The sequence below is a fragment of the Tiliqua scincoides genome, chromosome 3, assembly GCF_035046505.1.
Source record: "Tiliqua scincoides isolate rTilSci1 chromosome 3, rTilSci1.hap2, whole genome shotgun sequence".
Taxonomy (NCBI): Eukaryota; Metazoa; Chordata; class Lepidosauria; order Squamata; family Scincidae; genus Tiliqua; species Tiliqua scincoides.
Genome location: NC_089823.1, coordinates 26,422,862 through 26,449,874, shown reverse-complemented (window position 1 = coordinate 26,449,874; position 27,013 = coordinate 26,422,862). Strand labels below are relative to the sequence as shown.

At 43.5% G+C, this 27,013-nt stretch overlaps 1 protein-coding gene across 1 annotated transcript in view; it reads left to right on the top strand.

The window, feature by feature from the left end:
* Positions 1 to 24,379, top strand: part of SLC7A1 (solute carrier family 7 member 1) — a 52,937-nt gene extending 28,558 nt beyond the window's left edge. Inside the window, exons 5-12 of the mRNA XM_066619805.1 lie at positions 776 to 897; positions 3,737 to 3,959; positions 4,933 to 5,072; positions 7,403 to 7,505; positions 9,067 to 9,278; positions 19,481 to 19,647; positions 20,558 to 20,666; positions 21,585 to 24,379. Of these exons, the coding sequence (XP_066475902.1) occupies positions 776 to 897; positions 3,737 to 3,959; positions 4,933 to 5,072; positions 7,403 to 7,505; positions 9,067 to 9,278; positions 19,481 to 19,647; positions 20,558 to 20,666; positions 21,585 to 21,694 (1,186 nt within the window). The 3' untranslated portion in view covers positions 21,695 to 24,379. The remainder of the gene's footprint in view (positions 1 to 775; positions 898 to 3,736; positions 3,960 to 4,932; positions 5,073 to 7,402; positions 7,506 to 9,066; positions 9,279 to 19,480; positions 19,648 to 20,557; positions 20,667 to 21,584) is intronic.
* Positions 24,380 to 27,013: the final 2,634 nt, after the last annotated feature.

Genomic DNA, 27,013 nt, shown 5'->3' with positions numbered 1-27,013 from the left:
TATACCAGACTTCATAATGGAAGTTCAGCAGTGCTTTTAAATTCCCTTACCCATGCAGCCTCTTCCTGAATAAATAGTTCTGAAGACGATTAGAAAATATTCAGAGAAGAATGCAGAGAATAAGCCATATAGCCCAATTGTATCCATGTTTACTCAGAAGCAAGTTCCACTGTTTTTAATGGGTTTCTTGAATACTGTGAGAGTATTACAGCCTTAACGTGCTGTTGGTGATGTTTAGATCAGAGGTGGTGAACCTCTGGCACATGTGCCCCTAATAAATGATGATCTGCTACTCAAAATTACCATGGGCTTATGGAATAATGTGTTGGAAGATTATTGCCACTTTGGGCACATGTGCTCAGAGGTTCGCCACATCTGTTTTAGATCCTTCATATATATCAGATTGATGGTGCCCCAAACCTTTGGGTACATTTAAACTCTACATCATTATTCTTTCACCCTAAGATACTGTGGGAAGCAGCGGGGCTAGAGATCTCTAATATAATTTTCAGCACCCTCAGCAAACCGAATTTCCTAAGGCAAACTGAATTTCCTAAGTTCCTAAGCAAACTGAATTTCCTAAGGTACACCATGACAGTCAGTGGCATAAAACCAGTATACATTTTTGGTATAGATATGTCGTTACTGTGTCAAGTAGGTCTCTCATTGGGGGGAATTCTCTGTGCTGACTTTGTCACTCTGTTGAAATTGTATCTCTTGAATTGTTGAGTCTTGCTCAGCAAAACATCCTCTGATCTCTAGTTGCTTTTTTCAGTAACACAGATATTCCTCCGCATGGTGTTGGTGGGTTTATGCCCTATGGTTTCACTGGAGTTCTCTCGGGGGCAGCTACATGCTTTTATGCCTTTGTAGGTTTTGACTGCATTGCAACTACAGGTAAGTCCTTAAGTTATAATTCATAGTGAAGAACACTGTCTGCATTTAGGCCTTATTTGCATGTTACAGTTCAAGATGGGACAACAATATTGAGGGAAGGTGTCTAAATAAAACCCTGCTAGACTTCACCAATGCCCAATAGCACTGCAGTATGTGAAACATGCAGGGCTCTTTTTTTCTAATGGAATGCACCAGAACTGTGTTTCAGCACCTTTTTAATGCACCTTTTTTGATGGGCTTCCCCCGCAACAATCAGCCGCCGCGCTCAGTTCTGCCTCTCAGCCCGGCGCCTGCCTCCCTCCTGCCCCTCAAAAGCGCAGCCACTGAACAAGAGTCTCCCCAGCCTCTCCCGCTCAGCCCAGCCCAGCACAACCCCCCCATAGGACTCCTCTTCTCCCCCCACCCCATCCTTTCCCAGGCAGGCTTCCTCCTGCACCAGGCAACTCTGGCTGACAAGTGCAAGGGCACAGTGAGCCCGTTGACTCTAATGGGACTGACTTCTGAGGAGACCGGCAGAGGAGGGGCTCTGAGGCTGGAGTCCTCTCCACACTTTCCTGGGAGGGAGCCCCACTGCCTCTACTGGGACTGACTTCTGAGGAGACAGGCACAGGATTGGGCCCTGAGGCTGCCATCTATCCACAGTAAGCCCCATTCACTATAATGGGACTGACTTCTGAGTAGACAGGCACAGGATTGGAGTCTAAGGCTGCCATCCTATCCACAGTAAGCCCCGTTCACTAAAGTGGACTTCTGAGTAGACATACATAGGATTGGGCTCTTAGGCTGCAATCCTAGGCACTTTCCTGGGAGTAAGCTGCATTGACTTGAACGATACTTCAGAGTAGACATACCTAGGATTGGGCTCTTAATCCTGGCAGAGATATATATCTGCACCCATTTTCACATGGTAAGGGCAGGTGAAAAGGAATTCTAGGTGTATACAATTTGCTGTCCAGCCTTGCCAGAGATCCTCCTCATCCTTCCCCCACAAGCATGCCCTCCGCCAGCCAGCGTTTGCAGCTCCTCTCCAGCAATGCACAGCAGCTGCTCAGGGCAGCGGAGAAAATACAATTGCATGCCAAGCGCCTTCCCAAACATAAGAACATAAGAACAGCCCCACTGGATCAGGCCATAGGCCCATCTAGTCCAGCTTCCTGTATCTCACAGCGGCCCACCAAATGCCCCAGGGAGCACACCAGATAACAAGAGACCTCATCCTGGTGCCCTCCCTTGCATCTGGCATTCTGACATAAAGACACAGAGTGTTCTGATACCTGAATTAAACCATATTTAATTGCTTGTTTACAAACATAGTTGTTTCTGTGTGCACCTAAGGACCCCTCTTAGGTAAGAATTCCTTTTTTGTTCTTACTCCCACAGTTGCTTAGAATAATTTTACTACATGGAACTCATGTAAGCCATTTTTTGGAATCTATTCACTGCTTCCTCTCCTCGAAGTAGTGCCACACTACATACTACACGCTACAAGTGCACCTGTACAGTATTTTCCCCCATGTGTAGAAAAAGTAGCTAGGGGAAAGGGGATGTAGAGATTGACAGCCCAATCCTATGCATGTCTACTCAGAAGTAAGTTCATCTTTAGGGGGGAAGCACATAAAAAATATTTTATTTCTCCAATAAAAAATGGTTTTTTTTTTAAAAAAAAAGATTAACAAGTTGTGAGTTCCTGCGCCTTTTTTTTTTTTTTTTAACCAAAAGAAGCACTGGAAACATGTATAAGTGGCAGCTGGCCACTAACAGTGATAGCTTCTTTAAAAGAACAACCACTTCTCCAACCACTCATTCAGAGAGAGAAAAGCCATTGGTATTATTTTGTGTGAAGCAGGCAGTGCTTTGACTATAAAAGCTTCCAATCAGTTGACTTTCTGTAGCTGTGGTTTTAGCTGTAGCATCCCGGCTAGTTAATGATATAAAAAGATACTGTATTTACAATGTCCTGCAGTGCTGAAACCCCTTCTCAAAACAAGATGTGGCCAGGATATGTAAATATCCTATGTTTATTGGGCCTTCCCTGCTGAGCAAGTTTCCCTCTTAACCCATTAACCCATCTTAACCCATTTTTCCCCAGTCCACAGTTTTACACATTTGATCCCTGTTGGATATATGCAACATTGGAGCTACATCAACTTGAGGGTACAGCTGTCTAATGGTTAAATGATTTACCTATTCAGCCTAGGTCTAGTCACTTAGTAACTGCTCATATATAACATATAATGTAACTTTATTCATGATTTTATTCACCATGTTTTAATAATTTATTGCTTGTTTATATTTATATTTTATATATTGTGAATTTTATATAATGGTTCTGAATTTTGCCATACGATTACATAAAAATAAACAAAACATTGGGCAGAAATGGCTTAAGTGACCAAATTCAAGGAACTTGTTTTTTATTTACCAGGAATATAAGCAGCATCCAAAAGGAGTCTCATTCTAATTCTGTGATTATTGTTGCAGAAAGTTATTTTGCTTTCTGTTTTCTATCTTAATCTTCCTTGGTAGAATAACAAAGAAGGTTTGGGGGGGGGATAGGATAGGATGTCTTGTATGACACTGACCTGTGCAGTGAAATAGTAAAATTTGAGAGCTCAGACCTTTTATTGGCAAACAAATGCCCACTTTTTAAACTCACTGAAGCCAAATGTTTCAGCAGTCTAATTTTGAAAGGAGATAGAAATGAGCTTTTTTAATAGTATGTCATGGGGTAGAGTGGGGAAATCATTCAGATCAGCAGTTTCTCTCTCTTTATTTTTTAAAGAATCCTATTAGATTTTCATTTTTAAAGAATGCTTTTTGTGTTTGTGTGTTTTTGCAGGTGAGGAAGTAAAAAACCCTCAGAAAGCCATTCCAATAGGAATTGTGGCTTCGCTTCTGATTTGTTTTGTTGCTTACTTTGGTGTGTCGGCTGCTCTCACCCTCATGATGCCTTACTACCTGTTGGATACAAGCAGTCCTTTGCCAGTTGCTTTTAAGTATGTGAAGTGGGGAGGTGCAAACTACGCAGTGGCTGTTGGTTCACTTTGCGCCCTTTCAACCAGGTATGGTACCCGAGGGGCAGGGTGAGTTGCACTTTGCCTTCCCTATTTTCAAATATGGATTTCCAGAAGACAGTGGGAGCTACATATGCAGTTTGCCTGAAGTGCATTCCCTTGGTCCATAGCTTATTATGAAAATGTCTCAACTGCCTTTCCATTCCAAGAAACCTCAAGGTGGCTTGTGTAAAAATATGAAAGCAAATGCATTAAACTAAACACTTAATAATACATACAACTATTAAAAGGCAGCAGGAAAACCCAGAACAGCTGGCAGTCAGCAAATTAAAGGCCTGATGAGATAGCCAGGTCCCTAATGAACAACAGAAGCTAGAGAGTCTGGATGCCAGGCATATCTTCTGAGATGAAGAGTTCTGCAAGGGCCCCCAGGATGTGGAGAAAGCCATCTTGTACATCATCTGAGCTTTTGAAGTTTGTGGGGGTTTGCAGAAGACTGATCTTAAAGAGTAGGTGGATTCAGTGATGGGGATGATCCTGAAGGAATCTGCTTATGGCTCTAAAGGTAATGGGGGGGGGGGAGGAGGAGGTGACATAGAAAGTAGCCTCCTTGGGCCTGGACACCCACACTATAATATCAGCTTGACTTTTGTGTTTAAAAAAATGAGTTTATATCCTGTGACATAAATGCCTTGATTTATTTGCTTCAGAATGAGTTGGGGTATTTGAGGTGTGTAAGGTTGCTGTTTTAGGCAACCCAGCAGCTTGTGAGTCCTGGGAACTCCATCTTTTAATCATTGGGAAGAAGTAGTATCTAGGTCTCATAACTGCAAGTTGGTAAAGTTTCCATTGTGTCTCATCTTCAGCGCTAATGAAATACTTTCTGATATCAGTGCTCAAAACAAGCAGGGATATCTTCATTTCATAAAGTATGGTCCTTAGACTGTATTGTTAGAACGTTCCTATACTGTCTTTGTCGTGTTACATGAAAAGCTAACAGTAGGTTATGCCCTTGTCTCAGTCTGCTTGGATCCATGTTTCCAATGCCCCGAGTTATTTATGCCATGGCAGAAGATGGGCTACTATTCAAGTGTTTGGCTCGTATCAACGAGAGGACAAAGACCCCAATGATAGCAACAATAATATCGGGAGCTACTGCAGGTGAGGCTCTTAAGAATCTGCATGGCTTTTGAAATAACACATTACAGTGTTGCCGTCATTCTGGTTTATAATTTGTTGGATGGAGTTATTCCTATGGACTGGTGCTGGCTCAGTATGTGCAAGTAAGAAGAATGCTTCACTTACAGGGTTGTTTGGAAACTGGATTCCAAGGTGTCCAAACTTTTTGGCTGGAGGGCCACATCATCTCTCTTACACTGTGTTGGGAGCTGGGGGAAAAAGAGCTAATTTACATTTCAAATTTGAATAAATTTACATAAATGAATACGTATATTAGGGATGGAATGAATGAAGGTCTTGTGCTCATGGCCTATAAAAGGCCTTGCACAAAGCAAGGCCAGCCTTTCCTTTGCTGCCACTGCTGCATCACAGACATGAAATAGCAAGAAGTGGAGGGAGCCCTTGTCCCACAACTCACATGAGAGGTCGAGCAGTTGGCTGTCACACTGAGAGCAGTCGCATCGGGCCAGTGTGGGCTCCAGTAAGTCTCCGGAGGGTCAGAACTCATTGGAGACTGGAGGCTTCCAGCGGTCCGGTTTAGGAGTCCTCAAGGGCTGCAAGTAGCCCCAGGTCTGGGGTTTGGGCACCCCTGTTCCAACCCAAGGCATTTAATATATTTTTAAAATGTGAGCTTCTTTTGTTCCATTTCTTCTCATTTGGCATCTTCCTCTACCATGTACTTTTCCTGACACTTAAGGGAGCCAAGCACATCCAAGTTTCCAGCACTCATGCAGCCATGTCAATGGGGCATGCGCTGCATCCTCAGCAGGGAAGGGCAGACATGGAGGCCTCTCCAAGGTAAGGGAATGATTGTTGCCTTGCCTCAGGACTGCATTGCAGCTGCATTAGCACTGGAAAATTGGATAGAATTGGGCCTAAGGTCTTGCACACGCAGCAAATGCCAGGATTTATGTTTGATGTGACAACTGGAAATTATGCACAAGTCATACATTTCTAATGTCTTTGGCACATGTTACTAAATTTCATTTTTGCAATTATTTGATGTTTCTTTATAGAATAGATAGCACCACATGATTGGACTGTATTTTTTTAAATAAATGAATATGTAAAGAATGGTTTCTTTTTTTATTCAGGAAGGGGAGTGACATCCCAGCAGGGTCAAGTGAGGCATTTTCTGAGTTTTTTATACACTGAGTCCAGTAGGTTTGCTATCACTGTTCTAGCATGCATAGACCCAGGATGGGAAGGGCATTTGTAGACAGCAGTGCTTAGACTGTTGGCTGGAAGAGGCCCCCTTCCAGCAGCATTCTTTACATAACAAAGGCTTTAGGAAGGAATTCTGAAGGTTCACAAGGGATGCTTGTCTAGCCTCCTAGGCATTGTAGAGTCTGCTGACTACCCCTGTCATTTTGTAATGAGTTAAAATGTTAACTGTTCCAAGTTATTATTTGTGGTTGGGCTTGGCTGTCATATTCTGACCCTCCAGATAATGGTTCAGAAGGTCATCTGCATTGAGCATGTTCTTGATCAAGAATCTGGGGGAGAGAAATCTCAGCCCAGGTAGCCGAGAGATCTATAGACACAGTGCCTATAAAATGGCAGAGAGTGGAATGGTTTTGGAGAGTATAGAATCTGTCAGCAGATAAAAACACTTGACTATAATTCTCTCCTTTATAAATATAGACACCCCTCCTTATCCACAGGGGTTCCATTCAGAAAGTTTTTCAAAAGGCTAAAAAGAATTTTCCCTGCTGTTGCTTAGTGAGACACCTGTGTTTTGAGCACTCTAGGCAGTCCCCTGAGCTCTTCTGCAGCCTCTTCTGAGTTGTGCAGAAGCTCCTCCCTTTCCCCAGGTTCACCCAAAATGCATTGCCATGCAGGCATTGGCAAAGGGCTTCCACGTGACCCAGAAGAGGCTGCAAGGAGCTTGGAGGACTGCCTGGAGCCTTCAGAATAACTGAAACCATGGATGCTGAATACAGGGGGATGCCTGCATATTCATACTACTTCACACTGACTGGCAGAAGCTCTCCAGCGTTTCAGTTGGATATCTTTACCAGCCCTGGAGATACCAGGGATTGAACCTGGAACCTTCTGCTTGCAGAGTATGCACTCTACCACTGAATTGCAGCACCATTCCCATACGTGCAAGTGTCCTCTTTTTCTGAATGCTGGCCTTGGTCTTCGTATTGCTGGGTTTTGCATTTTTTCTCTCCCATAAGAGAAGATAGCTGGGTGGTTCTGAATGGAAGTGTGAATAAGGACTAAACAGTCATAGTCAATCAGTCCTGTATGTGAAATACAAAATCCTGCCTCATCATCTGTGTCTCTTCTCCCCCCCCCTTCACCAGCTGTCATGGCCTTTCTCTTTGACCTGAAAGATCTTGTAGATCTCATGTCCATTGGAACGCTCCTGGCGTACTCCTTGGTGGCTGCCTGCGTATTGGTGCTAAGGTATGAAATGACATTACTTTGTGAAAGCACAGAGAGCGCTGTCCTTGTATGCCCCAAATGATTTTAGCTAAGACTTCCTTGCAGACTTTAAAAGGGAGGCAAGAAGAAGGGAATAAGAAGGGAAACTGTACTAGCACCACTTCCCCATTTCGTCACTTTCAAAGCAAGCACCAGCAGTCCCTTTTGAAAGGGGTATAACCTGTTGGCAGTGCATTTTCATTGCCCCTTCAACTTTAAGACCTGAAAGGCAAGGGTTGTCATTTGATGCCTTGATCCAGGTGCCCGAAGACTTTGTCTTACTCTTGAAGAAATGGATTCTCTGTATCTAGGTAATTTGGAGGTTGGGTGATGGGTGGGAAAAGCACATTCTGTCTCTCTGTTAAGGTTTTGACCTTGTTGTTTCAATTCTGGTACTTTGTGGTTCAGTTCTGCCCATGATAGAATAATAATGCCTGTTTCCCCTTTGTGTTGCACAGAAGTGGCTAAGATGTATTTAAACCGTTGCTTAGCAGAAGGCAAATTGAAACCTTGCAAAGACCTTTGAAAGAGTCTGGTACCAGCAGGTCAACAGCCAAAGAGCAAGCTCTTATGTAGAGTAAAAATCAGTTTTGGAAACATTGCTATCTGAGTTCCCCAGTCCCTTCTGCTTGTTCAACCATAAAGTCTGAGGAAGATAGCTCGGAGATTAACTCTGGCCTGCTGCCTTGTTGGGCTGTTTGATCACCTCTTTAGTGTAACAACTGCAGCACAGCTGCTTCAACAAGTTCCTTTATCTTTATTTGTTTTGGCAAGCTGCTTTGTGTAACATCTGCCATGCAATGGCTTCACTTACAAGGCCATGCTGCCACATCCCACAGGTGAGATTTGAGGGCTAGGCGCTTTTGTAGATTCATTTTCAAGGTCAGAGGGACTCTTGGTGGCCGCTGTATATTTCTGAATGGAGAGTAAAATTAGAGAGAAGGATGCAATATTAAGTGAAGAGAACCTGCCATTAGAAGCAGCATTGAGGTTTTTTTTTAGAAGAAACTGCTTATTCATTTTTCTGTCAGTATAAATACTTTGAGCTTCATTACAGTTCCTGCTAGCAGGGTTCTGAGTTCCTATTCCTTGGTTTAATTTGGATTTCTTTGGCACCCATTGTGTTAAGGAGGTTTGGGACCACAGATGAAGGTACCACTTCACACAACATTCCATTAATTAATGGAATTCCTGTTCCATTGTGTTAAATGGTAGCATGATGGCTTTAAAAAGGGCTCAAACAAATTTGTGGAGTTAGCCACTGTCCAACTAGATGTTGGGCTGGGTGGAATTTTGGTCTGATCCATCAGGAATTTATAGTGTTCTTATGTAGCAGGTTTTATTCATCTAACTCAAGTTGGCAATTGTGGCATTGTAGTTTGCCCCAGTTGTGAATGCTGAGCATTGTTCTGGACAACTGCTGACCCAGAATATTTTAATAATGTCTGGTGGTTCCACCCAGCAAGGTTGTTGTGGTTTATCTGTCAGCCTTGTTTGTGGGTATGGACAATATTATGACATTTGTTTGTTTCCTTTCTCTTAGGTACCAGCCTGAACAGCCTAACCTGGCATATCAGATGGCCAGCACAACTGATGAAGTGGACAACAATGAGTCCGTGAGCACCAGTGAATCCCAGGCTGGGTTTCTACCGGAGGAAGAGGAGAAGTGCTCTCTTAAAGCTGTACTGTTCCCTCAAAACACGGATCCTTCAAAACTTTCTGGATTTGTTGTGAATGTCTCTTCCTGCATTGTCGGTAAGAGCTGCCACCTGCCCAGCAGGTTCCCGAAAGCTGGGGGCTATGCTGGTTGTTCAAGTAAGACTTCTTGGTGCATTTGGCAACAGGTATAGGAAACGATTAGAATCTTGTCCTGACTCAAGGCAGGTGACATTTCGACATCACAAGAGCTGCGCAATATACGCAGCTTCTACCTTTTGAAAGATTCTGGGGCCCATAAGGCCTCACTTCCCCACTGTGGTTTATTGCTCAGGATTATGAACAAAAACTTCTGACTCCTGTTCTCCATAGGATTTTTCTGGTGGTTCTTTCTGTTGTGTTTGCAGAGGTCAGGACAAAATGCTTTGAAGTGTGTGCTAAAACTGAAATAAGAATGTGTGGAAGTAGAAGTATTGATGGCTGCAATATGTTGACTAACTGGAACTGTCTCCCCCTTCAAGTGTGTGTGTGCTCATTCTCTTTTTTTGCTCCATTTTATCTGTCCAGATGGTTGGCTGGCTACTTATCCGGCAAACATATATTCTGCTTAGTTTTGGATGCCAGTATAGGATGTGTGTGATTATTGTGAATGGCCAGTGCATTGTAGTGTGCCCATCATAGCTAGAAGATTGAGCACAGTCTCTGAGTGTTCAGTGGCATAACTGAAGACTAGGTGGAGAATGGAATCTTCTGCATTTATGTAGCGCTAAATGCTCAAAGCACATCAACAATCCTTCAAAACCCATTATTTTATCCTTGTGTAAAGGTTCTGAGGCTGAGAGTAACTTGCCTGAGGCTGCCTAAGTATGAACAAGAGCGTTGCTTCCATGGGGATGGTTACTGCAATATTCTGTTTTCAACATTGGCCAGCCAGATACCAGAGCCCAGAGCAGGACATGAAGGCAGTAGCCCCTCCTGTAGTTTGCCTCCCCGATAACTGGTATTCAGAAGGATACTGCCTCTCATTGGCAGTGATGGCTGCCTGATGAGTTCGTAACTTAGGCTCTTTAGCAGCTTAATGCAAAAAAAAGCTGAGATGGATCAGGCCAGAGGCCCATCTGGTCCAGCATCCTGTTTCTCACAGTGGCCCACAAGGAAACTCCTCTGGGAAGCCCACAAGCATGAGAAAAAGGCAGAAATCTCTCCTAATGGTGTTCGGTGGCATATTCCCACTGAGCCTGGAAGTAGCTCATCCGTAGAAGTGGAGGCACTTCAACAGCTGACCCTTTTTTTGTCAGCATGGAGACCAAATAATATCAGTGATTGACTTGCTGGGTATTTGGCCCATTTTATGCAGCTGTTCAACCCCAGGAACCTTGTAACAACAACAACAACAAAAAAAGAGGCAAAATTCAAGCAAATGTTCTGTAATTTGAAGTGATTTCTTGCTCTGCACGTGTTGTGAATGATTGACAAAATAGCTGTTTGACTTCATCTGTATGTAATATGGGTATCAGAAGCTGGAAAATCCCATAATGCAGAGGTTCTCACACCTTTTAGACCAGAACCCACTTCGCAGAATGACAATCTGTCTGGGACCCACTGGAAATGATGTCATCAACCTCGAAGTGATGTCGTGGCCGGAAGTGACATTATCAAGCAGGAAGTGACATCACTGTACTCACCTAGTAGTTCATAAACTGCAAATGACAAAATAGTCCAGCTCAGAAACTTGTTTCAGTTCTCCCTGTACACCCCCCCATTGCTACCAAGCATCCCACTTGTTGACTGTATTAAAGGGAGAGTATCTTATGGTATTTTATTAGCTTTTATTGGGTTATTTCTCAGCCATTTTCCAATAGCAAAGTATAAGGAGAAAAAACCTATTTAAAACTTGACACAAGCAAAATAATATCCTGGACTACAGGATTGGCAGAGCAAATATTCTGCAACCGTCAGCTTGGAACAGTATCAGCATTTCAGCTTATCAGAGCCACAAAAGTTGTAGGAAGTGCTTTCTACTGCACCACTTGCAAATCAGGCTTAGAAAACTGTGTCCTGCTCACACACCAGCCAGTATTTTCATGAATAAGTAAAAAGCCAAACATATAGGCTGCAAAGGAGAGCTTAGGGATAGTCTGCTCCCTTGCCTTTCAGACACCATTCCAAGCAGAAGACCAGCAGAGGCCCCTTCCCTCCCTCCATCTCTAAACAATTGCATCAGCTTTCTATAAAGATTCCATAATTAAATGCAAGGGCCAAATCCATATTACTTGACCAGTTATTTAGGTTTTGCTTGTACATTTTCAAACAAAAGAAGGTACGCTATAAATAGGCCTGTGTGAACACACCACAAACACCAAGCATTGATACACGCTTGATAAACCAAATCAGTGAAAGCTCAATCCTATGCATAATAGGAATAAATACACCCCACTTGCAGGCATCTGCTGAGGTTGATGGTCTTGGAGGGGGCAGGGGAGGGCAGAGCTTGGGCTGGATGGAAGTGGGGGCGGGAGAGAGAGGAATAAATGCACCTCACTTACATGCATCTGATGAGGTTGAAGTTCCTGGAGGGGGGTGGGGAGGGCAGAGCTTTGGCTGGATGGAAGTGGGGGGGGGGAGGAATAAATGCACCTCACTTGCAGGCATCTGATGAGGTTGAAGTTCCTGGAAGGGGTGGGGAGGGCAGAGCTTGAGCTGGATGGAAGTAAGGGGGAGAGAGGAATAAATGCACCGCACTTAGAGGCATCTTCTGCGGTTCCTGGAGGGGTTTGGGAAGGGCACAGTTTGGGCTGGTTGAAAGTGTGGGGCGGGAGAGAGGAATAAATGCACCCCACTTGCAGGCATCTGCTGTGGTTGAAGTTCCTGGAGGGGAGTGGGGAGGGCAGAGCTTGGGCTGGATGGAAGTAGGAGGGGAAAAGAATAAATGCACCCCACTTACAGGCATCTTCTGAGGTTCCTGGAGGGGTTTGGGAAGGGCACAGAGGAATAAATGCACCCCACTTACAGGCATCTGCTGAGGTTGTAGTTCCTGGAGGGAGGTGGGGAGAGCTGGGCTGGAAGGGAGTGGGGGGAGGGGGAGCTGGATCACAGGGCAGAACTTGAGCTGGAAGGAGGTGGTGAAAGAGAAAGCAAAACAAACAAGAAACCTGCCCATCATGGACGGTTGGGCTTTAGGTAGAAGCTCCTGTGAACAGGCAGTTTCTTTGAACTCTCCTTCTTCTTCCAACCTCCTCTCTTCAGAATTCTTGAGTAATTCTTCTCTTACCTTCTCCAACAAGTTAATGACCCTCTGTTGTTCGAGGTAAGGAAGTTATTTTGTAGCTAACACAGCTCCATTGATGATGTCCTCCTCCTCAGTGTCAAGACTTAGCAAAAAGGCTTCAGTAGTGCCCTTGGAAGCTGGTCCCTCAGTTGGAGGCATTCCCTCACTAATATTTTGTCTGTGGTCCCCTTGTCTAATCAAGGATGGAGTGCAGGGAAGTGGCATAACTGCCTTTTGGAGATGGATTCCATGAGCTATATCTACCACAGTCTTCTCTAGCTCTGCGATCTCTACAGAAGGAACTCTTATCAGCAGATTGTTAGCGGGAGGCATTCTCACACTGGTTTTGTGTATTTTGTTCTCTTGTTTACTGGAGGGCCAGGTGAGGGATGGAGGCACAACTACCTTTTCAGGTAGGGTAGCGTGGGCTGCAGCGGCCGATGTCTCCTCTGTCTCTATCATCTCCACTGACGAAGCCCTTTTCAAAGATTCAGCACCAGTCCTAAGTTTAGCAAGGGATCTCTCTAGATGGTGAGTTATTTCCTCCAGCTTGTCAGTGGCTGCTTTAATTGAGCTCTCAGAGATAGATCATGTCAGCTGCTCTTCCTGTGAATTAGTATTGCATTTCTCCAAACGTTCATCGGTTGCCTGAATCCTTGGTTGGATGCTAGCGTGTACTAGCCTTGGTATCCTTACTGTAACAGGTGGGGATGTTAATCTCCCATTTCCAGATAAAGGTGATGCCTGGTCTGTGTCTGTAAAAACTCTCTTAGCCACTACTCTGTCCCTTATCCAGCCACTGGCAATTTGAAGGAAGGAAGGAAGGAAGGAAGGAAGGAAGGAAGGGTTTTCCTGCAAGACAGCACTATCCTCATCAACAGCTGTAAGCGGCTCCGATTCCAGCACAGTAAAAATATTTGATGAGGCAAAATTAGTAATTTCTGTCGTTGACTCATGCCAAGAAACAAAGTCATCCAGACGAAGCTGTTAAGATGCTTTATTTGGAGAGTCCTGGCCAGGGAAGCTCTAGTTCTCTTCTTCTTCTTCCCCATTATGTTCCATCTGAGATTGCAGAGTAATCTGATGCAATCCTTAGTCTGTAGGACTTGAAGGTCAATAAAAACAGCAGAACCTTAATAAGGAATCCTTGTTGAAAAAGGATGTAAAAATTATGGAGACCCACATCCTAACAATTGTAAACTGGGGGAGAATTAAGGCACTTTTCTGTTGTGGAAATGTTAGCTGGCAGCCATCTTCCTCCAGAGCCTTGAATGCAAAGTCATGAGGGAACTCAAGAGACAGTTGCTGACCATCTTGGGAGCCTTGTCCGAGACTGGGAACAGTGGCACAAACCCCTGGGCTAAGAGCCACGGGCAAAGAGCCCTTTGGCCCTTGCCCTTTGGCTTTTGCCCTTCAGCTTGCGCCTCTGGCAAGCCCTGCGGTGAAATAGTATACCTGCCGCCGGGGAGGAGGAGAGCAATCAGTCCCCAGCAGGCTTGCATGCTCCACCCCCAACAGGCCAGTCCCTCAGCTGAGCTTAATGGGCCCTTCCAAACACTGACTCTCGAGCAAGAGTCAGTCCTTCTCCAGTCCTTATGAATCCCATCTCAATCAAACAGGCACAATGTGAAGGAAGCTCCTGACCTACATTTTCCCCACCCTACATCTGTTGCTATGTTAGGAGATCCTACAGCAACTGCTGTAGAGACATGTAGTAATGTTGCATCACACATTAGTACATTATTGGATCAACTGGAATTGGATGGATTTGTGATTGAACAAACTATAATGGACTTGCCTCAGGAAGGAAGTAAAAAATAATTGATTGTCTAGCTGATCTTAAAGCAGATCTTTTTGAGTATTCCCGCCCACTTCGTGATGTTTATCAGAATTCTCTGCATCTAGAAACAGAAACCCTTCTCCCAGATCCTGACCTAAATGATTCCATTAGTCCTGTTACCCATACTATTGCATACCACCAGCAAGTCCCTCACTTTTTGTCAGGGTTAACTCCAACTTCCCCACAGACTCCCAGACATTCAATTCCCTCGCAATCTGATGTTCTCAAGACGCCCTTAACAATTGGTCCCGACCCTTTAGGTTACAGGGATTGACTGGCAGAACCGCCTACTCCAACATATACCAATTTGGCTAGATTTCTTTCTTAGAATGTGGCAGGGTGGGCTTCTAAGCTCAAGGCCCCTGATTTTATACCTTTTCTTAAAAAATATGATATAATTTGTCTCCAAGAAACTTGGATGGCCCGTCCCATTACTCTAGAAGGGTATAATGTTATTTCCTTAGCAGCAACTAAGTCTCAGGCCAAAGGCCGTCCTTCGGGCAGGCTGGTAGTCCTGTCTTTATCACATTTCCCAATTGATTTTATTTTTATGTCTGAAAGTTACTGTAAGATACAGGTTGCCAAACTGTCATCGTCATCCTGGGATGTTTTGATAGTCAATATTTATATTCCACCATCACAAACCAAAGCCTCTTGGAAGCACCAATGGAAATATTTCAATCAGATCATGGGAGATCTGGAACGCAGATTTGTGGGAGCCAAAATTCTTATTTTTGGGGACCTGAATGCGAGAACCAGTCCAGATCATGTCATCTTTTCACAAATTTGCAACTCCATGGATGACTTTTAGATCTCCCCAATTACTGTCTGTTTGAATGCAAATTAAAGGACCAAGTGATCAATGAGACTGGTATTTACTTAGCTAAATTCATGCTGCACTGGAGTGTGATATGGCTCAATGGCTTATTAGATATGGGTAATCAGGGAGATTTCACCTTTATGTCTAGACATGGTAATAGTGTAATTGAGTATATTTTGATTCTTGCCCCCATGTTGTCTTCTGTGAGAGAATTCGAAGTGGGAGATCCTTTGCTTAGTGATCACCTCCCCCTTAGCCGTGTTTTGCTGCTCACGATGACCTTTTCTTCTCCTTCTCAAGATATGCCTTCCCTTTTTAGTGTATCTCACCCCCAAATTCTCTGGGATGAAACATCTTTAAGGATTTTTAAAAATTTATAATTTTCTGACTTGGCAGTTACTGCCAAATCTACTTTTTTATCGTCAAAGACCCCTTCTGATTTTATTGCCAGGTTTGAAACCTTTTTAGAATTATTTATCCCCGCCTCAGAACTTGGGCCCTAAAAAGAGTGGGGCAAATGTAGTCTCGTGATCCTTTTTTAGGGATCAAATTAGAACTTTGAAAGTTCTGAAAAGCTTTCTAAGAATCAGGGGCTTCAGTTCTTCCTCCACGCTATTTTGAACTGAGAAGTCAACTTAGAGAGGCTACTGAACTTGCGCATCAACAATCCTCTCTTGCAAGGTGGAATTTACTCCATAGAGCCTTTTTGTCTAAGAATTGTAAACAATTTTGGCATGTTACTTCAGGTTTCTTCCATAATTATGTTTCCCCAGTTTCTCCAATCTCATCATTTATTTGGGAAAATTATATTAAATCAATCTTTTATGATGATTGTAAAGTCACTTCTTCTGTACCACTGGCTTCATTCTCTGAAGTACGTAATTGGCCTCCTGTATCTGAGTCTGAAGTAAAGCAACTTCTTCTTTTGAAACCTGGGAAGGCTGCGGGCCCGGATGTCCTTGCCCTTGATATATTCAAGGTTGACCCAGATTGGTGGGCACCACTATTGGCAGACCTGTTCACAGTTGTAAATAATACTGGTATTATGCCCAAACTCATGGACCCAATCAATCATTATGCCCATTTATAAAAAGAGTGATAGAAAGCACCCAGGGAGCTATCGCCCCATCACTTTACTATCCTCTCTGGGCAAGATTTATGCAAAATATCTTTTGGACAGGCTCACCAAGTGGCTGAAAGAAAAGATCATTATTGACCCAGAACAAACAGGTTTCTTACCTGGTAAATCTATTTTGGATAATTGATTAGCCCTATCCCATTTAGTCACTAAGTATGCCAAATCTAAAAATTTCCATCTTTATATGCTGCCTTCCTGGATTTAAAAGGCGCATTTGACATGGTTGACAAGGAGCTACTTTGGCTAAAACTGGACAGTTTAGGTTTGGACAAGGGACTCCTTCTCTTAATCAGGAAGCTCTACTTGGAGACTAGCTGCTGTGTTAAATTAACACCATGTGATAAACTTTTGGCCCCAATTCCTACTAATTTAGGAGTCAAAGAAGGATGTGTCTTAGCCCCTATGCTGTTTAACATATTCATTAATGATCTGGCTCCTCATTTGTCCTTAGTTGATGCCCATCCTCCTAAATTAGGTAATTTACAAGTTCCCCCTTCTGTTGTATGCAGACAATATGCTGCTATTGTCCCGTATGAAAATTTGCTTGAAGTGTTTAATCAACTCGTGTATTAAATACCTAACTTCCAATAAACTGCAATTAAACTTTGAGAAGTCTAAAATAGTGGTTTTTGGTTCCCAATGGAAACCTACCTCTTGGTCCTTTGGTGGGAAGGTAATTGAACAGGTTAAAGTTTAAGTACCTGGGAATTCTGTTTCATCATAGGCATACTTGGTCACCTCATCGCCAGGCTGCTATTAACTCAAGCAATTTATTAGTTCAAGCTACTTTGCGGTTTTTTTTACACCTGGGGCAATCCTTATATCCCAGCAGCGGTGCAGATCAAGTCCAAGGTTCCGGCATGATTACTGTTTGTTACCCCTATCTGGATTTCAGCCATTCCCACTCTAGCACAACGTGTTCAATCCAGATTCCTCTATAACAGGGGTGTCCAAAGCTTTTGGCAGGAGGGCCACATCGTCTCTGATACTGTTGGGGACCGGGAGGAGGAAAAAAGAATTAATTTAAATTTAAAATTTAATAAATTTACATAAGTTTACATATAAGTTAAAGATGAACTTATATGAATGAATGAAGGTCTTGCAATAGCTCAAGGCCTATAAATGGCCTTGCACAAAGCAGGGCTGGCCTTTGCTGCTGCTACTGCATCACAGACGTAAAAAAACAAGCAGTGGAGGGAGCCCTCATCCCACAGCTCATACAAGAGGTCAAACAGTCGCCGTCATGCTGAGAGCAGTTGCGTTGGGCCAGTGTGGGCTCCAACAAATCTCCAGAGGGCCAGAGGCTCATTGGAGACTGGGGGCTTCCTGAGGGCCGCATTGAGAGACCTCAAGGGCCTCAAGTGGCCCCAGGGCCGGGGTTTGGGTACCCCTGCTCTATAAGATCTTTGCGGTACCTCGCTGCGTCCCTTACGCAGCATTGTGCCTCGAAGCTGGTCTGCATAAAATTGAAACACTGGCCTGGCTGAGATTCTTGAGATTTTGGCTAAGGGTCGGTTTTGAGCCAAATCAGAACATTGTGCTCTCCAATGTTCTTGCTGATGTTTCTTTTTCCCCTGGTCTAACTTTATTTCACAAAAGACTCCAGCTCCTAGGTTTATCAACTGATCTGATAGGAGGATTACCCATGTCTGTGGCTTACAATCTTATTCAATATAGAGAAACAGGATTTGCAAGCTGCAGCCCATAAGTCTTGTTCGCCTCTATATATTGGTCTTTCATGGCCCTCTGATTTGGGTTCAAGCTACCTATTGTTCATGTGTTCACCTCAGATATGTAGAGCCTTTACTCTGGGTAGGTTTAATATCTTACATACAAATGTACTAAGAGCAAGATTTAATAGACCATTGGAGAGTCCCCAGTCATGTTCTTGCGACCTGACTTCAAAAGAGTCCTTGACCCATGTACTTTTGTATTGTACCCACTATATTGATTTACGCCATCGATTTCTATATCCATTCCTGGAAAACTTTCTTGGTTCAGATACAAACCTGGTATGGTACTTCTTGGAGACAGGAGAAATGAGTGCTGTTCATCAAATGTTGCAAAATATTTATTTAAGGCACTGTCGAGGCGTAAATTCCTCTGCCTGATCAATGATTGGTGGTTACCTTGTTTGTGTCCAGTTCTGGTCGCCGCATCTCAAAAAAGACATAGTGGAAATGGAAAAGGTGCAGAAGAGAGCAACTAAGATGATTACGGGGCTGGGGCACCTTCCTTATGAGGAAAGGCTACGGTGTTTGGGCCTCTTCAGCCTAGAAAAGAGACGCTTGAGGGGGGACATGATTGAGACATACAAAATTATGCAGGGGATGGACAGAGTGGATAGGGAGATGTTCTTTACACTCTCACATAATACCAGAACCAGGGGACATCCACTAAAATTGAGTGTTGGGCGGGTTAGGACAGACAAAAGAAAATATTTCTTTACTCAGCGCGTGGTCGGTCTGTGGAACTCCTTGCCACAGGATGTGGTGCTGGCGTCTAGCCTAGACGCCTTTAAAAGGGAATTGGACGAGTTTCTGGAGGAAAAATCCATTATGGGGTACAAGCCATGATGTGTATGCACAACCTCCTGATTTTAGGAATGGGTTAAGTCAGAATGCCAGATGTAGGGGAGAGCACCAGGATGAGGTCTCTTGTTATCTGGTGTGCTCCCTGGGGCATTTGGTGGGCCGCTGTGAGATACAGGAAGCTGGACTAGATGGGCCTATGGCCTGATCCAGTGGGGCTGTTCTTATGTTCTTATGTTCTTATGTACCTTGAATGTTTTAATTTTGTTTTCGTGTTGGATTGTTTATGCTAATAAAGGTGGAGTGAATGAAAGAAACCTACCCCCCATTTGCAGGGAGAGGTTGCAGCCCACCTCAAGATAATCCAGCAAGGCTCCCTGTAGGCGCACAGACTCCTGTGCAAGCTGCCCTTTTGCTCCTTGGAGGAGCTTTGAGTACACACAGGCAAGCTGAGGCAAAGGCAGTTCCAGCTTCCATTATGAAGCCCCCTGCCTAATTTGCTAGTTTCCAAGATGGTGGTGCTCATCTTTCCGTGATGCACCTGACCTCAGGTCGCGACCCACAGTTTGAGAAACCCTACTATAATGCACGGTTTGTGTGTGTGGTGCAATGTTTACTATTCCTGATTTGGCTTTAACGTTACAGCTGTTTTGTGTGTTTTTCATTGTTTCAATGCAACAAACATTTCTGTATCTTGTTCTCAGGTTTCCTTATCGTCACCTTCTGTAGCTTGACTGTCCTTGGCAAAGACGCTCTGATAAACGGGACCACCTGGGTTATTAGTCTGCTTGTTGTCGTTTTTCTCCTTTGCTTCATTGTCGTTGTGGTTATCTGGAGACAACCTGAAAGCAAAACCAAGCTCTCATTTAAAGTAAGTAGCCTGCACGGAATGAGTTGTGGGGAAAAGCAGTCAAAGTCTTTTCTGGTTTTATGTACACACACGGTGTGTGTGCGCGTGTGTGTGTGTGTAATGGGAGGTTAGCTTGCTTTTGCCAGAAGACCAGGCATTAGGGGGGAACACCAAACTAACTTTCCCACGCAGATTGGCCAAAAGCACCTCAGGCCTGGCCTTCAGCACTGCTGCTACTCCTTTTCTTTGCTTTTCATCTAGTAATCTAACTATTTGTATCTAATAGGAACCAGGCAGAGGGCATGCAAGGCTGCCTTTCTCCCTTGGTGAGAGAACTCATCATACTGTCTCACAGTCATTAGCTGGAAGGAAGCATTTGTTCTTTCTTCTCACCGAGCATCCCCAAAAAACTCACACCAAATTTATTACTCTTCACCCTTTCTGTTCTGTGGTGTGTTTTTTTTTTTCATTATTGGCTGAAGACCTTTTATTTTCATTTAACTTGATAATCATTTAAATGATTGATTAATTGAAGCTGCAGTTAGATTTTGATAAGCATGTAATGCCCTTCACTTCCATTTGTCTGATGACATGAGAAAACTGCAAGCAGTGTGCTGATAATAGCGGTGGTGTAGCTGGAGGGGGGGCAGAGCACTCAACCTGGCAGGGAGGAGGGCGAGCAGCCCCTCCCTTCAGAGCCATTCCTGGTGGGGGCAAAACGGATCTCCCGTACTGCTCTGTTTTGCCCTCCCTACCAGGAATGGCTCCGAAGGGAGGTGCCGCTTGCCCTCCTCCCTGCCAGGTTGAGTGCTCTGCCCCCTGTCCAGCTACGCCACCAGATAATTGCATGGCCACTTAACCTGGCTAGTTTAATAGTCTCTAGGCCTACCCTAAATGTGACCCACAGGCATAACTCTGTCTGCTTTTCCAGGTCCCGTTTCTGCCTGTCCTTCCAATTCTGAGCATCTTTGTGAATGTTTATCTCATGATGCAGCTGGATGTTGGCACTTGGATACGGTTTGCCATCTGGATGTTTTTTGGTGAGTCTGCAAATGGATGTTGGCACATGCGTATAATGAAACTCATATTTATTCTAAATAAATGGTGGGGCAGTTCTGAATGATAACAAGGTCCTATATAGAAAGCATAGGAACCAAGGAAAAATTCTTCAGTAGGTGGAATGAACCCATTTCTGTCCAGCCCACAGGTGTACACCTTTGATCCCTGTTGCGTATATGCATTGTTGGGCAGAAATGGCTTAAGTAAAATTGTTGCAACTTCAAGGTTAAAAATTGACATTCTCTAGTGGTTCTGAGGTGGCTTAGTCTGTCTGGCATCTGGGAAACTCCTCTCTCCAAGCAAGTAGGATCAGGGTCAGATGATTGAGTCCTGCTGGGGGTGGCTTCCTAGGATCCCCCAGACTGACCTTGCCTCACCAAAAGGTTTGCCAAGTCAGTGAATTTCTTTTTTTTTGGGGGGTGGGGGTGGCGATGGGGTTCTTCTTTTCTCTTTAATTGGCACACTCCTATACAAAGTGCAGTGAGCTTACATCATGCTCATTTTTGACCCAGTAAAGCTGCCACAAGGTTTCCTGCCTGTGAACCTTTCTCTTTATTGAGGGTTTGACATGGCAAGGCTGATGTTGACCCTACCATGAAGACATTCAGTTTATAGTGGGCCTCTGGGTTGTTGTAATACCAGAACTCGCCACCTGCTAGTCATTTAGAAATGTCTTTAGTCTGTCTTTACGCGAGGAGTTCTACTTTCAGCATTTGTGGTATCAAGGCTCTCAACTTACGAGAGATTGTGTCAGCAGGGAGACTTGACCATGGGCTTGTTGTGTAGTCCTTAGTGTTTAGCAGTAGTTACGGAGTCATATTTTTAAAGTACTTGGTGCTAGTCCATGTTCTGTCATATGACCATTCTCTTCATAATATTGAACGCCTTCTTTGTTCTAGGTTTTGTTATTTATTTCGCCTACGGTATGTGGCACAGTGTGGAAGCCTCTTATTTGGCACCGACAGAAGTGGAAAGAAGTACAGACAACAATGCAGACAGTTGCAAATGATTAATGGCATGTCAAGCAACGGACAGCTGAGTCACTGTTGCAGAGGAGGATGCTTTTCTCTCTGGGAACCTGAAGTATTTTATTCTGTGGAACATCAAGCGGGCTTCCATGTCCCACGATTGCTCCTTGCAACTTGCTTTTATTTTAGCAGTGCAGATGTAAAAGACCCGCCCAGAAAAAGCCGGATCTCTGGCATACTCCCAACAACACTGTTACCCAATGCTGGCAGCTCCCCTTCCCCTTATTTTAAGTGTATGGAAAGAAAACAGCTTCATTGTGTGCCAGTTCACTTCCAATGCTGCTATGAGACCAAGCCTTTCAGAGAGGGCCTGCAAATTAACTCCCAAGGTACTGTACGTGGATTTAAGTGGAACTCTGTGCTCAGTGCAGAGCACAGTGCAGTCTCTGCACTGTTTGTATGTAAAGTCACCTATATTGGACCATTTAAAACAAGGGGACTTCCTGAAAACAAACACTGACTCCAAACCACGTGTCTGGTACAGAAGTACCCTCCCTCCCAGGTCTGATCTGGTTAAGGGAAGCACTGGATGGTGATGGTGTTTAATTGTACTTGATGTCTTTCATGGAGGCCACTCCTGTGTTTTGAAGTGCAGTGCTGCAGCGATATTTTGAGATAGTGACTTGCAGGCCAAATTCTTGTTCTTGCAACACAAACCGTTATTTTGGCAAATGGTAGATCCTGCAGCTTATGAGAAAAGCTTCTTGCTTAAGATATAGCTGTGTAGAGAATGTTGTCCCTTATTCATCTCCTGTCTGGTCAGGTGCATAAATCTGCAAAACTAAGAGCAACTCAGTTGACTCCATGGGTACATCCCATGTGGGGTAGCTCTGGTCACAGTAAGTGCTTTCCAATCCTTGTGTTGCTTATCTTTGCCATAACCTTGTGTGATGAGTAATTTGATGGGCTGAGAGAAAATCGCTGTAGTAGTCACTCAATGAATTGGAGTATGGATGAGATTTGAACCCACTGGGTTCTGCTGGGCCTCACTCTAGCACTGCCTGTCTATCTTATTTCAACAGTGTAACTATGTATTGAAAGCTTATAATGTTGAGGAGCAAGGTTGACCTGGGCTTTTCTGGCACAAGGTTGATTAGTTGATGTTGTGCAGAAAGATGGGATAAGTGCATGGTCTATTAAGTAAATTATTGTGGCTCCTCATGTATCCTGCAGAGGCTGATGCCATTCACATCAGTGGGATTGGAGCATGCAATACTAGTAGCAAATGTTGTTTGAACCTACAGCCAGCAATCTGAGTGTTGTGTGAATCTACCACCCACAGGAGAAGACAGGTTCCGCTAATTCACTTGTATGGCAGTTCTCTGTTGTCAGTACAGTTCTCTCTTGGTAAACATCACTCACAAGTTGGCTTGAGAGTTCAATTGAATTGTGCTGAGCTCCAAGTAAGATTTTGCTACTGTCTTCAGACTCTTCTATACATGCATGTACTCAAATTGAAGTGATGTGTCCTGAAAAGCAGCTGCTTTCAATTCTAATACCATCTGTGGGTCTTCCTGTCAGAGGCAAGTGTGGAAGGCAGAATCCTAGGTGTGTGTAAATGTATCTATGCAGAGACAGAGAGCCACATCTTTGGAAAAAATGTGGATTTCCAAGGAAAAACATCAAATTCATACAGATATTTGCTGTACAAATTTTTCTGAATTTTTTTCTCTTGCGTCATTCTCCTTGGGGACCTTATTATTATTATTATTTTTATGTATTTATGTTTAGCTGCTTTATATATTGCAGTTAAGGCATATAGTGTGAAAATAGTGGCACTTAGAAGAAAGGGAAATCACATTTTGTGGAAGGGCAATAGTTCTTTATTTTGTGTGAGGAAATTCAGTGAAAGTGTTTTATGGCATCCAAAGTCTGGTTTGTTGTTTTTTATTTGCACTTTCAATGCTACATGAAATCACCACAGTCCTCATCCTCACAACAGCTTTGTGAAGCCTCAAATAGAGCAGTATGAGGGTGACCTGTATAATAGATTGATTTATAAACAAAAGACTAGCTTATATTGAGTGACAACTGACCCTTCATCAGATGAACAAAATGGCAGCTTGCATTCTCCCCTTAAGAATGTCCCTTTCCATTATGTAGCTGAGACTTTGGTTACACATACTGCCTGGGCAAGAGTTGAAATTGAAAGTGCCCAGCGAAAATGGCCCTTCAACACTGCAGCTTCATTCCCAAGAGAGGCCCACCTAAGTTCATACATAGATAACAATCCTATTTTGGCAAACTTTTGGGAGTAAATTTTTAAGGCTTGCAGCTCAGTCCTATGCACAGAAGTAAGAACCACTGAATTCAATGGAACTTATTTCCCGGTAAGTGTGCATAGGATTGCAGCCTTGGTGTGGTTGTCATTGCTATGGTGATGTTTGGCATGATTTTATTATGTGACTGTAAACTTGATGTGATGTATTCATTTTTCCAAATATAAGGGGGAAAACAGGGTAAAAACCTTACAAATAGAGGCAACTCACAAAGAAGCAGGTATTTCTGTTGAAATGGGGGTTCCTTCATGGAAGTGACTCCTGGTAGGTAAGAATTTCATTATGTGAGAAGCAGCCCTGGTGAAAATGACTGGTTTCCTGCCAAGAAAGGCCAAAATTCTGCTTCAAAAAATGTGTGTGTGTGTGTGGGGGGGAGAGATAGTAGCCCCTCCAGCCTTTTCTTCAGTACAAATGCAGGGATATCCCTGAAGTGGTGCTGATTCTTGAGTCAAATGTTCTGGAATTGCAGAAATACTGGTACTCGCACAAGGCAAGTTTATCCTCTCCTTGAACAGAGCAGGGAGGAGAGGAGAGGAGATGCTGGTGCTTGGGGAGGGCCAGTAGGGATCTCAAAAGATTTCATCCAGCCTGTTCTTGGATTTCCTCACTAGTGCCATCAGCTACTGTCTCTGGAGAGAGTGCTGCTTTTCTGCGCTACTGAACGCCATTGCATCTGGCAGTCTCTTGCACTGGTGGAATAACTGCCCTGTCCCAGGTCTTAGTTAGCACCCCAGTAAAGAAACCCCATACCAACAGCAGCGAAGGCCAAGCAACCTTTGTTCTAAAGGTGCAGTAGCTTCCTCTACCTGCCTTCTGAAGCCTCAGTGTAAAAAATGTTAAATATTTAGCTTGAGTTATGTTGGTGAAAGCCTAAAACATGCTGCTGTAAGTTTGCTGTTGTAAAGAATGGGCCGGTGTTTATTGGAGCTGGCCTTTGTAAATAGGTGGATAATTATTATCACGTGTTAATAAGAAGATAGTTTTGTATAGCTGCTAGGGGACTTCACTATGTATAAAGCCATATGTTGAAGCATTGCCTTTTCAGTTCTCAGTTGGGGAAGGGGGGGAAAGGACTGAACAAGCCTCTTTCTTCAGGGGCACTCTAGAAGAGTCTGTTAAATCTGTAGAAGCCAGACACCTCTTCCTTCAGGAATTGTCTCATATTTGTTCAGTTTTTTGTGTTCCTGTAAACTTGTGAGCCCATTTTAGAAGGTGCGTGTGTGTGTCCGATGCAGGTTTTCTAGCAAGGTAGTCCAACTGAGTTCAGTGGGATTTACTTCCCAGTGAGTGGGAATGGGAATTGAAGCTATAGGCTGGGAATAGTCCCCCACTTCACAGGAGTGGATGTAAGTAATCAAATTTAAAACATAGGAGGGAATTTGCAAGAGGACTTTGTAGTTTTAATTATTGCATTCAATCAGTTTATATAATTATTCACCATGGGAGAATTTTTTTTCTACACAGCCTATTTAATGAACACAACCAATGTTCAGGAGAGTGGGTAATAATTACAGTTAATTGTGCAAAACGTATATACACCATCCAGTGTTTATGGATGTAATAAGTAGAAAAAAATACCCAAGTTTGTGGGCAAAAAATAGTTTCCAGTTTTGTTGGGTTTTAGTGCTCTTTCATTCTGTCTTTCATTGCTTGATGTTTTGGGGTCTACATGCTCTCTTTTCAGTGTTGAGTATGTTCCCTGGCACTCAAGTAGCAACTACTTTCTTAAGTTCTAATCTAACTAATGGGGGGGGGGAAGCAAGTCCATTTACACAAACTGAGATTTCAGATTGTTTGCTTCTGTTATCCTTTTGATGATGATGAGCATTTTAAACTTACAATTTTAGAGCAGTGCAAGAAAAGTTGTCCTCAAAACTTGGAATCATGTTTTGGCCAAAAAATCTGTTCTTCTCACACTTAGTTATCATCTAAACTTTTGAGATGATTTGATTCTCCCAGCAAAGGGTTCTGCTGACATTTCCTCTTCAAAGTTCTCTTGTTGTAAATGGAATACCTGTTACATTCCCAAAAGTAGCTTTTTCCTAAACATAGAGGTGAATATATGGCCAGCATCATCAGACTGCTGAGTAATAAGTTTACAGGGAAATCTAACATAACTTTAATTATGCACATGCATGCCAAATGTGTATTTACTACTAAGTGCTATATATATGTAACTTTTTTTATCCAATATTCTTGTGCCACATATGCTGTAGGTGACTTGTGACTTGCCGCTTGAACCTACTGCTATTTGTTGATGGGTGATTGTGGCAAGGGCTTTGAAGCCAAAGCTTAAAAGGAGATTGTTGTAAATGTGCAATAGATTTTAGATTTTTTTTTCCAGATGTTTCTGGCTTTGACTTGATATTGAACAGGCAGACTAATCCACAACACAGTTAAGCAGTGACTTGGATTCATAATCATTTTCAGTAGGTCAATTTCAACCTTTTTGTAGGTTACAAGATATGTTGTTGTACTGGAGACTTGGAATAGGATGAAGGTACCATATAAGTCCCAATCTGAACATGGGTGCATGCAGCTTTGTTGATTAGCATTTACATCCTCCAGCTTATTGTAAAGTACGGAGTACTGAGAGTGGGATTTCAACTTCCCTGCGAAGCAGGCTGATTATCTCGTCATTTTCTAAAGTGGCTTTGGATGCAGTTGTCATCAGTATGCACTGGGTTCCTCATACAACTAGGGCAGCATTTCTCAGCCCCCGGGCCTCCTACTGCGGCTTGTTGAGTTGCATTGCTGGTCTTGCTGCCAGGTGGCATGGTTCTGGGGGTCCCGTGTATACCTCCAGGTGCCACCAGTGGTACGAGTACCATTGATTGAAAAACACTGAACTAGGGATACGTGAGCATGCCCTTAGTTGTATCAGAACACTTATATTAATGACATACAACTCTCAACTCATTTAACTGTTGGCTGCTCTGTTTCTTCTTGTGCACCTTTTTGATGATTATTACAGTCTATCGATAGGAACGTTTCCTTCTGTTACCCTATTATGTCTATACA